Source organism: Cavia porcellus, unplaced genomic scaffold (genome assembly GCF_034190915.1).
Source record: "Cavia porcellus strain 051 isolate PalLab524CR breed Dunkin Hartley unplaced genomic scaffold, mCavPor4.1 scaffold_23, whole genome shotgun sequence".
Classification (NCBI taxonomy): domain Eukaryota; kingdom Metazoa; phylum Chordata; class Mammalia; order Rodentia; family Caviidae; genus Cavia; species Cavia porcellus.
Genome location: NW_026947506.1, coordinates 29,977,499 through 29,990,062, shown reverse-complemented (window position 1 = coordinate 29,990,062; position 12,564 = coordinate 29,977,499). Strand labels below are relative to the sequence as shown.

Sequence of the window (12,564 nt, the reverse complement as noted above, 5' to 3'; positions counted from 1 at the left end):
AGACCTTTCTACCAGACATCCTATCTTTCTGGGAACCTAGGTTTATGTGTGAAGTTTTTTTTTCCCATTCTTTCTCTCCTTCCTTTCTCCCTCTCTGCCTTCTCCACACCCCTCCTGAGGCCTTCACAATGAGCTATATCCCTACATCTTTTTTATTTGTTATTTTTTCTTGTGAGACAGAGTTTGCTAAGCGGCCCAGGCTGGATGGACTTCAACTTGTGACCCTCCTGCCTCAGCCTCCTAGAGTGCTGCAATTACAGGCATGTGCCACTGTGCCTGGCTTGTATGAGGTTTTCATCCTACTGGATCAATGCTCTCCCCTCTTGGCTTTTACCCCATATGCCCTAGTCACCACCTTAGCTGTTGTGCCTCTCCTCCACTCCCAGGATGCAGTGCGAGCTGCCTACAACTGCTCTGGGCACCAGGAACAGATTCACCTGTCACATGTTCTCCAAGGGGCTGCAGAGCCTCTGTGTTGGCCCAGTCCTCGCCTCTCAGCTCAGTGCCATGATCCTGCACTCACTGACGCCTCTGTTATTTGGAACTGTTGCTAAAGATGCAGGTCCGGAACCTTCCCCTTGCCATACCACTGATATTTCTGGTCAGGATCCCTGGTTCACGAAGGGGTGGCTGATGCTGAAAGTCCCATTGTTGGATGAATGAACATAAACATGCAGTAGTGTATTCTCAGAGTGCAGAGTCATTGCCCCTCTGTCATCCTGCTCGGGTGCCTGGAAATAGGGACTGTAGCTCAGGGGTATGTTTGAGACTGTGACGTGGCTTGTTGTCATGGCAACAGAGGAGCGTAGTGGTTGCCAGGCTGAAGGCTGGCAGCTCCACCCCAGTGTCGCCTGTGACTGCCTTGAGAGAACTCACAGTGCACAAGGTGCAGGTGTGATGGGTGTGACAGCACTGCCCAGATGGCTGGGAACCTTGTGTGTCAGCCCAGCACAAGGCAGCCTGTGTGTGTCACGGCTGGAGATAGTTCCTGCTGGAGGAGACCTGCCTTTGGAATCCTTGCTGGACTCTGGCTGGCGTTTGCCTGATCTTCGTGTCTCTGTCACTGGGTTGAAATCCATTTCCATTTCCAGTGTGGGCTGGGCACGGGGACCCTAGGGAGGGGTGCAGTAGGGACAGCCATCTGCTCTGTGTGGCTGAACAGGGGTGCTGGGTGTCACCTTGTATGGCATCCTTGGGCCCCAGACCCTCACTGTGCCTGGGGGATGCTGGTCCTTCCTCAGGAGCCTACCTAAGGGCACAGCAAGCGGAGGCCATTGTTTCTGGGACTTGTTACTTGTTTTAATGTTTTAGTGGTATTTATGTCTGTACGCTGATTTTTATTTTCATGATGGCATGATCATTTTTCCCCATTTGTGTGCTGTTAACAATATAGCAGCATGAGGAGAGGCGAGATATTCTTCGAGTCTGCTCCTCAGCACCTTAAAAAGTGGTTTCTCTTTCAACTATTGTGTGTAAGCAGGTCCCTCCTTCTGCTTTTCTCCTTTTTTTTTTCTTGCATGTTTATAATCAAAATGTAGATCTAACGTTGAGTAAAAAAAAATAAGGAAAGTCCAGTTTTCTGAGTTACTCTGTGACTTCTAAATTGGTACTTTTAGCTGGACGCGGTGGCCACCCTGTCATCCTAGCACTCTGGAAGACTGAGGCAGGAGAATGGCAAGTTCAAGCCCAGTGTGGGCAACTTAATGACTTAGTGAGACCCTGTCTTTTTGTTTTTTAATTTTTTGGGTACTGGGGATTGAACTCATGCCTGCACACCTGCAAGGCAGGTGTTTATGCCACTGAGCTAAATCCCCAGCCCAAAGATCCTGTCTTAAAATTAAAAAAAAATTAAAAAGGCTAGGGATGTAGTACAGTGCAGAGGTCCTAGGTTCAATACCCAGTTGCGCATACACACAGGTACACACACAAACACAAAAGATTTTGAAGGGTGTTGTTCATTTGTTTATTAAGCATCTATTATATGTAGGCACTGTTTCAAGTACCAGAGATTGTGCAATGTGTGAGGCTGTGTCTAAGAAGGGAAACTATCAGATCAGAGAGCAGCTGGGGCCAGGGAGGGTGGAAAGGGCAGGAGGAGGAGGGGCCGGCTGCGACCCTGGAGTGTGCCCTCCTCCTCCTTCTCTTCCTGAGAGTGGACATCTGCGCTCTGGAATAGGTGGTGGGAGGACATTGGGAGCCTCAGGGACCCTTGGGAGGAGTGATCTTGGCAGAGGGGTATCAGGTGCCAGGGCAGGAGTGGGGTGGAGCCAGCATGGAGGGAGGGTGAAGTGGACTTCCAGTCTCTCAGGATGGGCACCTGGGAGGGTTGAGGGGAGGGGCCACACCATGTGTGACATTTTATATGGCAGCATGTGTTGCTAGTGTGCCTGGCTAGGCCATGTGCCTGCTTGTCTGCTGGTCCCCCTTTCCCTCTGCACCTCCAAGCTCTCCAGGGTCATTTTCTTTCTGCCTGCAGCCCAGTTCTTTGTATTTTCTGAATGTAGGCCAGTCAGTAATGGATCATCCCAATGTGTCTGAAAATGTCCTTTACTACCCTCCTCCAAAGGCTGTTTCTACTGGGTATGGAGCTTGAGGCTGGCTCTTGCTTGCTATTGTTATCCTCAGAAGCTCGGCAATGTCCCTCCTGTCCTCTGGCTGCCCTGTGCCTGCTCAGAGGCCGGCGTCAGGTCGCGGGCTCCTTGGAAGGCAGCGTGCCTTTGTTCTCGGGCTGCTTTTTGGATTCTCTGTCTTTGGTCCCTTCAGCGGGCTATGAAGCATGGGATTTTGTGTGTCCCTTGAGTGTAGGGCTGACTGATGTCTTTGATTAGGCCAGAAAAATTCTTAATCATAATCTCAAACATCTCTTCTGCCATTTTTTCCCTTTCCATCTGGAACTCTAATTCCATGCAAATTAGAGCTTTTTACCATACCCTGTATCTTCTTTTGCACTTTCCTCTATTTGCTTTCCTCTTGTATCTTTATACTCTGGTCTAAATGTTTTCTTCTGATTTATTTTCCAGGTTATTAATTTTGTCACCTGTGTTTCTAATCTTCTGCTAAACCCATCCACTGAGTTCTTGGTTCCAGTTGTTATGTTTATGTTTTTTGGATCTAGAATTTCCATTTGGCTTCAAAAAAATTTTTTTTTCTGTTTTTACTTCTGTGCCAACATTCTCAATCACATCTTTGATTTCCTTGAACAAACTGAGCACAGCTGTTTTTAAAGTCCATGTCCAGTGGTTCTGTGATGTAGCTCCCTGGCGGGGGGTCTCTTTATATTGTTCATTCTGTCTCTTAGTTTTTGGTTACATGATCTTGTCTCTTCTTGGGGGAATTATTTTTGATTGAATGCTTGACATTGCACATAAAAAATTAGAAGGTTTGACAATATCTTCCATTTGTGAGCATTTGTGGCTCACTACAGGGTCCTTGTGATCCCAGACCACCCAATTTGCAGGGGGACTAGACGGTGTGAGGTTGTTACTCCATGTGCTCCCTGACACCTGGTTCACTGTGATCCACTCTCATTTCTCACGTCTGCACAGAGTCTTGGGGAGTTACTGGGATTTCCCTCCCTATGCTCTGCATCTGTTGAAAGCTACTTAAAGGGAGATGTGGCTCCCACACTGTGGTGTCTCCTTCCTGTGTTCTGTGCCTCCATCCCCATGGCGGTATAATTATCGCTGTGGTCCAAGCTCTCTAAGGCCTCCAAAAAGACATTTTCATATTTTGTAGGGGTTTTCTAGTTGATCTCACCAGAAAAGTTAACCCCAGCAACAAATTCTGCTATTATCAAGAATAAAAATATGATTTATGCTGTAATAAAATCCCTAATGCAAGAATTATCATAGACAAAGCGAGGACCAAGATGGTAAGAAATAATATACCTGAAATTTTAATTCTTTATACATTATCATTTGACTTTGGACAATACCAAATGTACCTTCATTCCTTGCCCTCCTACAGGAGTTATATCCTTATTTTTACTGTTTTACACCAAAATTCTAAATTTTAAATAATATACTAGCACCTGTTCTGTATTTTTATTTATAGTATAGTGAGCTGTATTGATTCTCTGCTTTTATTTTGCTTTTTAAAATTTTTTATTGTTTTCATTTTTTTTCAAAACACAACAAGGATACATACATACACTGTGCACTGTCATCCCCAAATCATTCACCCAGAGCACAGGACATCTGCATTCAAATGTCCAAACAATATCAGCACAAATCTTTCTTTCTCTTCAGTGAACTAGATTCTCTGCCTTTTGTTTAGCTTTTCTCTTCCAATTTTACTCTTTTCTGGAGTCTAAAGATTTTTTTTTTGAATTGTCTATTCTGATAACATGTATATTTTTCCAAAAACAAAGAGGTCTGTGATAATCTTTTTTCTTATGGTTCTGAGGATTGAACCTAGTGCCCATGCACTGAACTGTATCCCAAGCCTTTTTCTTTTTTTCTTTTTTTTGGTCTTTTTTCTTTTTATTGGTACTGGGGATCAAACTCACGACTGCCTGCTTGCAAGGCAGGCGCTTATGCCACTGAGCTAAATCCCCAGCCCCTCTTTTTTTTTGGAAACGGGCTTTTACTGAGTCGGTTGCTCAGGCTGGGCTTGAACTTGTGGTCCTTCTGCCTCAGCCTCCCAGAGTGCTGGGATGACAGGTATGTGCCAGCATGCCCAGATGAAAATTCTTTTATTCCTCAGAATTTTGTCCCTTTTGTCTTATCATCTGGAATTTTTAGTGCTCATATATTAAACCTCTTGGATTATATTTGGTGGACATTTTTTCTTATGTGATTTCTTTACCCTCTTGTTCATTTTATTGGATATTTCCATAATTTGTTTTCTTACTGTTGTATATATTTTTATGTAATATACATTATATAAATTAGGTAGACACTTAGCTTTAGTTTTGTTTTTCAAGGAAGCTCCCATTTTCATAATATCCTATTAATGTACAGTGCATGAGTTCTTAAAAATCTCTCTGAACAGATTATTTATATATATATATATATATATTTTTGAAGTTGTCTTTCCTGAATTATTTCCTTCAGAATCATTTTTCTCATTATCATTTTCACTTTTGCTTATCACTTTTCTTGAGTCAAGGTCTAGCCAAGTAGTTCAGGCTGACTTGCACTAACTGTGCAGCCCAGGCTGCCTCAAATTCATCATGATCCTCTGTTTCAGCCTCTTTATGGGTGAGATTACAAGCATGTGGCACTATGCCCAGCTCATTTTGACTTTTCATGCTCTTTACTTTCATGTTGAATCTTTTCCTCAGTATCAAGTAGTCTTATATTTACATTTAAGAATTAATCAGTCATTTTATTTAGATTCTGGTTAGAATTCTTTAAAAACCCACTTTAAATATGGAGAAAATCAGGAAGTTTCAAAATTCACTGATGGCGGGAGGGGAGAGAGAGTGATTGGGGAGGGGGTACAAAAAATAATGAAGGGGCTGGGGATATAGCTCAGCAGCATAAGCACCTGTCTTGCAAGCAGGCGCTCATGAGTTCAATCCCTGTTACCAATGAAAAGGAAAAAGAAAAAAAAAAATGAAGGTGTATTATGTTCATGTACCAACTCCTCATGATGAATATAATCATTATTACAGCAAATATGTACTAATAGAAATAAAAATTTAAAAAAGGAACAAAAAGGATCACTAGGATGATAATGGGTGTTGCTATGTCCACATGTGTATGTGGGTGTGCTTTTTAAAATTTTTGTAGTACTGGGCATTGAACGCAGGGCCTCATTTATGATAGGTGAGTGCTCTACTCTTGAGTAGCTGTGTTTTATAGGGGGCATCTTTTAGCAGTGCAAACCAAAATACTTAAAGTGACGTGATGTAATATCTGGGGTTTGCTTCGGTTCTGTATGTGCAAAGGGAATGCAGTGGGATGCAGAATTGGCTGTACTGACAGTAGGAGTTGTGAGGTGGCATTTGGTGATTCATTGTATTCTCTCCACTTTTGTGCCTTCTTGAAAATGTCTGTAACAAAAGGTAGGAAAAGGAAGAGACAGAGATCTGGGCCCAGCTCAGGCCTCCTGCCCCAGGGTCTCTTCCAGCCATCTACCACCCCACCCACAATGTCAGGGTGACTGGTTCCCCTCCCGGAGCCAGGAGAGCCCATGTCTGTACACTGAAACCCAGGCCTGAATCTGCTTCCAGGAATCTTTTGGAACTGGTTGATGGCATCTCTCCCATTCTCTTTGTCGTAGATTTATATATGCACATATTTTAATGTTACTATCCTTGTAGTGGAGTGTCTGAGGGGAGGAGACATGTCATCCTCCTTTCATCATCTTTTTGGAAGTTCCATAAAGATATTTTTAAACAATTGCAAATGACTGCATTGAACAGCCTTACTGGTGTCTTTCCTGGTTGAGAAATAGGATCCAGCAGGTATAAGAGGTGGCACTGACAGGCATGTCCCTCACTCTGACTCATACAGTGTCTGCTGCCTGGCGTGGGCCTGGGAGAAGTGGTGCAGCCCCTCCCACCTCCCACTTCCCACCTTGGGGCCTGGGCCTTGAGCTGATGCATCACAGTGAGTGAGAGGTGCTGCTCTCATCAGTGTGTCCACACCCACAGGATGATGACCAGCTGGCAGACAGGCCCAGGAGGCAGCCTGTCACTGTCAGGTTTTCCAAATGTCCCTGGTGCACAGCCTCACCATGCCTTTCAGAAGAACGACTCATTTAAAATGTAGGATACTCCTAGAATTTGCCCTATAATCTTTGGAGACCCCAGTCTATGGCGTGTGACTGAATGTTGAAACCGAGCTGGGACTGAAGTGGGAGGGTTTTCTATAGGTCAAGGATATCACCCCCTTGTCAGTATTAGAGACCTCATCCTCCCAATACAGGACAGTGGTATTATCCACCTGGCAAGGATATCACATTGCTATCTGGGGCAAGGGCATTGCCTTCCTGACCCACTGAACCTGGGAAAACTCGTGGCAGAGTGAGATGATCTCCCCGGCATGAGGAATGACACTGAGGCATGGTGTAGAGGGGAAGTCCTGGCACTGGAAGGCCCTGGCTGGGGGTCCTGAGGTCAGAAGGAAATGAAGGGAGGAGGAGGGATGGTCATGAGGGACCTCAAGCTCATGAGTGGCTCATGAACTTGGTGGGTCTCTTCGGGGCTTGTGCTGGCTGTTACTACTCTGAGCTCCATACCTTCCTGCAGGAAAGAGGCTCAGGGTGTTGGGCTTCTTCAGCTGAACCTCCCTAGGGTTGAGGAGGGTGCTGATTCACTGAGGCAAGGTAAGGCTCCTATAGAAGGAGAGGGAGGGACCTTGACCCCAGGCAGGAGATGGAAGCACAGGACCTGGGGCAGGGATCAGCTTTGCAGCCTTGTGCTCTTCCTCACAGATTGGGGCTCCAGCCCCCAATGCCTACTGTGACTTCCTGGCTCTGTGTGAATCTCCCATAACCCCCGTAGAGGTCTAGGACACAGACACCTGTCCCCTCACAGTGCTGGACCTGACATCTGAGAACATGGTGCCTATGGTCTGCATCCCGTCAAGACTACAGGGAGCATCCTTTTCCCCCTTCTAGCTTCTGGTCACTCCAAGCACCCTTTGTTTTGTGGATCCATCACTCTGATCTCTGCCTAGGTCTTCATGGACTCTTCTCTCTGTCTCCACTCCTGTGTGCTGTAAAGGACTCTGGTTGGATTTAGAGCCAGTCAGATCCTTTGTGATCTCTCTCCATCCTTAACCTCGGTCGTGTCTGTGGAGACCTGCTTCCAGACAAGGCCCTGTTGTGTTCCAGACATCCATGATTTTGAGGGTACTGTCCAGTGTGACACTGGGGGATGAGTTTTAGAGGGGTGATTGAATGTTTCACCTGGAGGAAGTGAGTGGGGAGCTACCTGTCAGAACTTCACATGCAAAGGCCCCAGGACAGGAGCGGGAATGGCTGGAGAGGCTTCAGCAACATGAAGCATCCATAGGTATCCTGAAAGTCTTCTGTGATCTGGATACCAGAGAACAGGAGGAGCAGAGCCTCTTGTGGTGACCTCAGGTCCTGAGAACCCACCCAGCAAACTGAGAAATAAGTGCTGGTTAACCTGAAAATAGCCTGAAGGTGATCTGGGGTGGGTGTTCTGGCAGAGTTGTCCAGTAAGGAGAAGATGGGCTTAGAGAGGCCCTTGATGTCCAGGGCAGAGGGAGGAGGATCTGGAAGGTATGGTGGTGACCAGGAGCTTGCAAGATGTGCTGGATCCTCTTGCCTTGCCCAGGAGGGCTGGAGGTTTGTCCTGCTGGCTTGACTATGTCCTGATGGTCACTGACTCACCTCTTCCTATTTCCTTCTCTCAATACAGGAAGAAAACCGGCAGATTCTGGCCCGGCAGAAGTCAAACTCACAGTCCGACTCCCATGATGAGGAGGTGTCGCCAACCCCTCCCAATCCTGTGGTGAAGGCCCGGCGCCGGCGAGGGGGTGTGAGCGCTGAGGTCTACACAGAGGAGGATGCAGTCTCCTACGTTAGAAAGGCAAGGGCCTGGCTGGTTCACATGCATCAGATTCCCCGACACCCCTAGGGGCCCCTGTCACCCCTGGGACCTCCACTTCCCTTCAGGTCAGAGATAGGAGCCACACAGGATGGGAGATGCTGACACAGTGGGATAGGGGTCACTGTTGTCTCTGAGCTGAGTGTGTATTATGGGAGGGGCTTTGGTGTGTGTGAGTGTGGGGCTCTGCAACCTCAGGTGGCTGTAGATTCTAATAGGCTCAGGGAGGGGGCAAAGTCCCCCTGACCCAACACTGGAGGTCAAATGGGGTGTAGTTCTGATCTCCTGCAAGCTCTCTAGTCTCCTAATCCTGGAAGATCCATGTCCCACCTTGCATCTCCCACACAGGTGGTTAGGACTTCAGTACAAGGATTAGGGGCACAGTTCTGCCGACCACCCATCCTGATCATCTTCTGCTGTCCAGTTCATCAACATATGCGCCTTCATAGAACTGTTACCCTCGCCACCACCCACCTTCGAGACCTCCGTCATCTTGCAAATTAGAACTCTGTACCTTTACTCCTCCTATCCTGTTCCTAGTGCTTTTATGATCTGATGATAAAACTGAAAGTATTATTTAGAATTCATTAGCGCTCTTTACCTCCATAGTGTCCCTTCTGCAGACCCAGCCCTGTTAGGTGAGTATAAGGAAAACCTCAGCATACCCAAGCAAGGGACGTTGTGCATGGTATGACCAGTGCTCTGTGTGGACATAGATATCAAAAAATAAGCCCTTGAAAGCCAGGGAAGGCTAAGAAGTAGCCCAAGCCAGAGGAACCAATAAGCATGATGGCTAATTTGACTTGACAGGGTCCTAGATAGGGCAAGGCCCCTGGGGAAAATAAGAGATCAGAGTGTGGGTTCGGTTGCTGAGCTGAGGGACACCAACAGAAGGGACGGCCTTATAGCTCCTTAAACAGAAACTTCTAAAGCCTGCTAGGGTTGGAGTGGTATCTCAGGGACTCTGTTGTGGGGTCTGTGGTGGAACTGTTTTGCACACATATGCAGAGACTGATGTCACAGCTACTGCAGTGGAGCCCCCTGGGGGCCCTGAGTGTGGCCCATAGCCTGACAGCACCACATTTGGATGGCAGGGTACTATGGGGAGTTGGGTGCTTATATTTTTCTATCACTTAGGGACCTCAACTTAGACTTCTGAATCTAAGACTCCCTCTGGGTCCACCCACTGTCCCGGCCCAGACCACTAATCCAGCCCTTGCCAGGGAGCCTCACCCACCCCGTTGACCCCCAGCCCACGTTGACTCCTTCTCTGTCCTTACCTCTTCCTCACTTTGTCCCTGTCCCCGTGGGTGTGGTCCCAAGCCCCACATGCCTATTTTTTTTTCCAGCTTTCAATTTTAAACAATTGCTAATTACTTCTTTTAAAAGCTAGTAAAATAAATAAATGAAGCAAAGACAATAAGCCCAGGGCCTGGCTGTCTTTCAGACTTTCTAGGTAGCTCTGAAGCCCAGCAGAGCCATCAACGGAGGTTTTAGATGGTGCCCACATTTGCCTTAGGTCACTCTAGTTTCCTCCTCTTCTATTTTAAAATTTAATCCTGAAATACACATAAAATCACACCCCATGCTTTTTTTTAGCAGGCTGGATACCAGTACCACACAGAAGGCTGAATGCTTGATTTTAAGCCACACTGTGGTCCCCAGAGTTAAGTGGGCATCTGAGAGTCAGTTCTGTCCCTGATCCTATGTTCTGCCCTTTCCAACATGCAGTCTGATTTTCCTTGGCTCCCACAGGTCATTCCCAAGGACTATAAGACCATGACTGCACTGGCCAAGGCCATTTCCAAGAACGTGCTGTTTGCCCACCTGGATGACAATGAGAGAAGGTAGGATGGCATAGTGCGGGGTCCTCTCTATCCAGGTAGCATCACACCTCTCCCGGGCTGTCACAGGGACACAGGGCTTGCGGAATGGTATGTCACCACTTCCTGGAGCTGTGGCCTCATAGGGCAGGTGGCTTTCAGAAGGTCTGTGCTGTACGTACACCTGTTTACAACAGGCATCCCAGCCTCTGCTCCCTCACATACTGGGAGTGGATATGAAGCTCCCCTGCTGTGCCTTCTTTTGCTCTGATCACATGGGCTGAATGTTCTGGTATCTTCCTCCCACTGTTACACAGAGTGCGTGCCTGTTCTTACTGCTCAGTGCCCTCGGCCAGCAGCAGGGAGCCTGAGTGTCCATCGGCAGGCAGCAGGTTGGTTATTCCTGGGGACCCGAGGGCTGAGAAGAGCTCCGGTGTCCTGCCTGGGATGGTGGTCATGTCGGTGATTGGAAAGACTCGGAAATGATAAAGTGGAGGGTGAAAGTATTCCTTGTCACTAAGTCCCAGATATAATGCTGGGGATGCTTGAGGGCGATCCTTGAGGATGTTAACTCCGTTGGTCCTCACGGAATGGATCTCATTCCACACTGTCACATTACCTACCCTAAATATCTCTATCAGAAAACATTTTTAGTGTCTTTTTTGCTTCCTATCAATTTCTATGGAGTTGCAGCTCAGCTACTGTAGCTATTTGCTTTTTAAATTATGTATTAGAAACATACACTTGATATCTATCGCTGCGTGGTTGTTGTGACTTCTATCTACTTCTTTCTATAGGATAACTTTCTCAGTGCAAACCAGGTGTGGTGATACACACCTGTATTCCCAGGACTCTGGGAGGCTGAGGCAGGAGGATAGCAAGTTTGAACCCAGTCTGGGCAACTTTGTGAGATCCTGTCTCAAAATATAGAATAAAGGGCTGAGGTGTAGTTCAGTGGTAGAACTCTTGCTTAGTCTGTGCAAGTCTGTGTTCAGTCCCTACTACAAACAAAGATCTGTACTGGCTGTGTGTATACAAGTATTGAAAGGTCATTAATACATTTTGTTGGCTCCCACTGGGAAGAGCTGGAGGGGCAGCTCAGAGGATCTGTGCTTAGAGGTGACATCCTGACCACCCACTTTGCCTCCACCGTTGTGGGACAGGCAGTCTATATCTGGGTGCCCAGGTCAAGTAGCAGCTGGTGTAGGCTATGTAGGGTCATGTGTGTGAACAGCCCTGGTCATGTCTGTGCCACTAGGGACCCCAGGCAGGCCTCATGTGGAGCGGGACTGAGGCCAAGGTTTAGGACAGCTGGAAGCACTGTGTGCAGGGATGCTCAGGTGATTCCCATAGTGCAGCCTGTTTCCCTTCAGCTGAGGTGACTTTCTGCACACCCCAAGATAATGGGTGCTCTGACCTTACTTCATATTCAAAGAAGACAGCAGTATTGCTTCTCTGGTTACTGGGAAGACCTGAGCTAGGTGGTGTCCTGAGCTGCTCTGCATGTGGAGGAGAACTTGGGCTCAGGTTTAACATTTGTTCTCTAGCCAGGTCCACTTAATGTGGGCCCACTGGTGAATTTCCATCCTCAAGGGCACCTCAAGGTCCTAGTGACGGGTAATGGGGAAAGACCCTCCGAAGATATAAATGAGCTGGTCCCCAGGACTTGGGGGTTTCCTCCTGTGACACAGTAGGACTTTGCACATGTAACTAAGTAGAGGTACTGGGTTGCCTGGTGTGTCTAAATGCCGCCATGCACATCCTTCTGAGAGGGAGGTGGAGGGAGCTGTGTGACCAGAGTCAGAGACCAAGTACTGTGGCCGCCAGTGAAAGGACACTTGGAGCCATGAGGGGCTGGGAGACAGGGGAAGGGAGCCACTCACATCTGGATTTCTACCTGGTCATTCTGACCTTGGACTTTGGCCTCCAAAGCTGTGGAGAGAATAAACTTCTGTTGCTTTAAGCTTGGTTCATGGCACTTGGATATAGAAGCCCTGGGAGTCTCATGTCCACCTGACAATGATATCTTCTTGGGGAGGCAGCCTGAGGGAACCAGAGGGAACCAGGTGACTGAAGTGTTGTATCTATTTTAATGTGAATCCGAACATCAATTTACAGTGTAATTTAAGTGCAGATTTTGAATGAGTGATGCATTTACAGGATTAAAATTTCAGAAGATACAAAGGGGTCCATCTGGACCTTGCTGCAGGCCAC

General features: G+C 47.3%; 1 protein-coding gene across 3 annotated transcripts in view; it reads left to right on the top strand.

Annotated features, from left to right (window-relative positions):
* Nucleotides 1-12,564, top strand: part of Prkar1b (protein kinase cAMP-dependent type I regulatory subunit beta) — a 117,343-nt gene that overhangs the window by 35,576 nt on the left and 69,203 nt on the right. For all 3 annotated transcript variants that reach the window (XM_003470073.4, XM_005003743.3, XM_005003742.4), the window contains exons 3-4: nucleotides 8,339-8,509; nucleotides 10,283-10,374. In XM_003470073.4, the coding sequence (XP_003470121.1) occupies nucleotides 8,339-8,509; nucleotides 10,283-10,374 (263 nt within the window). The remainder of the gene's footprint in view (nucleotides 1-8,338; nucleotides 8,510-10,282; nucleotides 10,375-12,564) is intronic.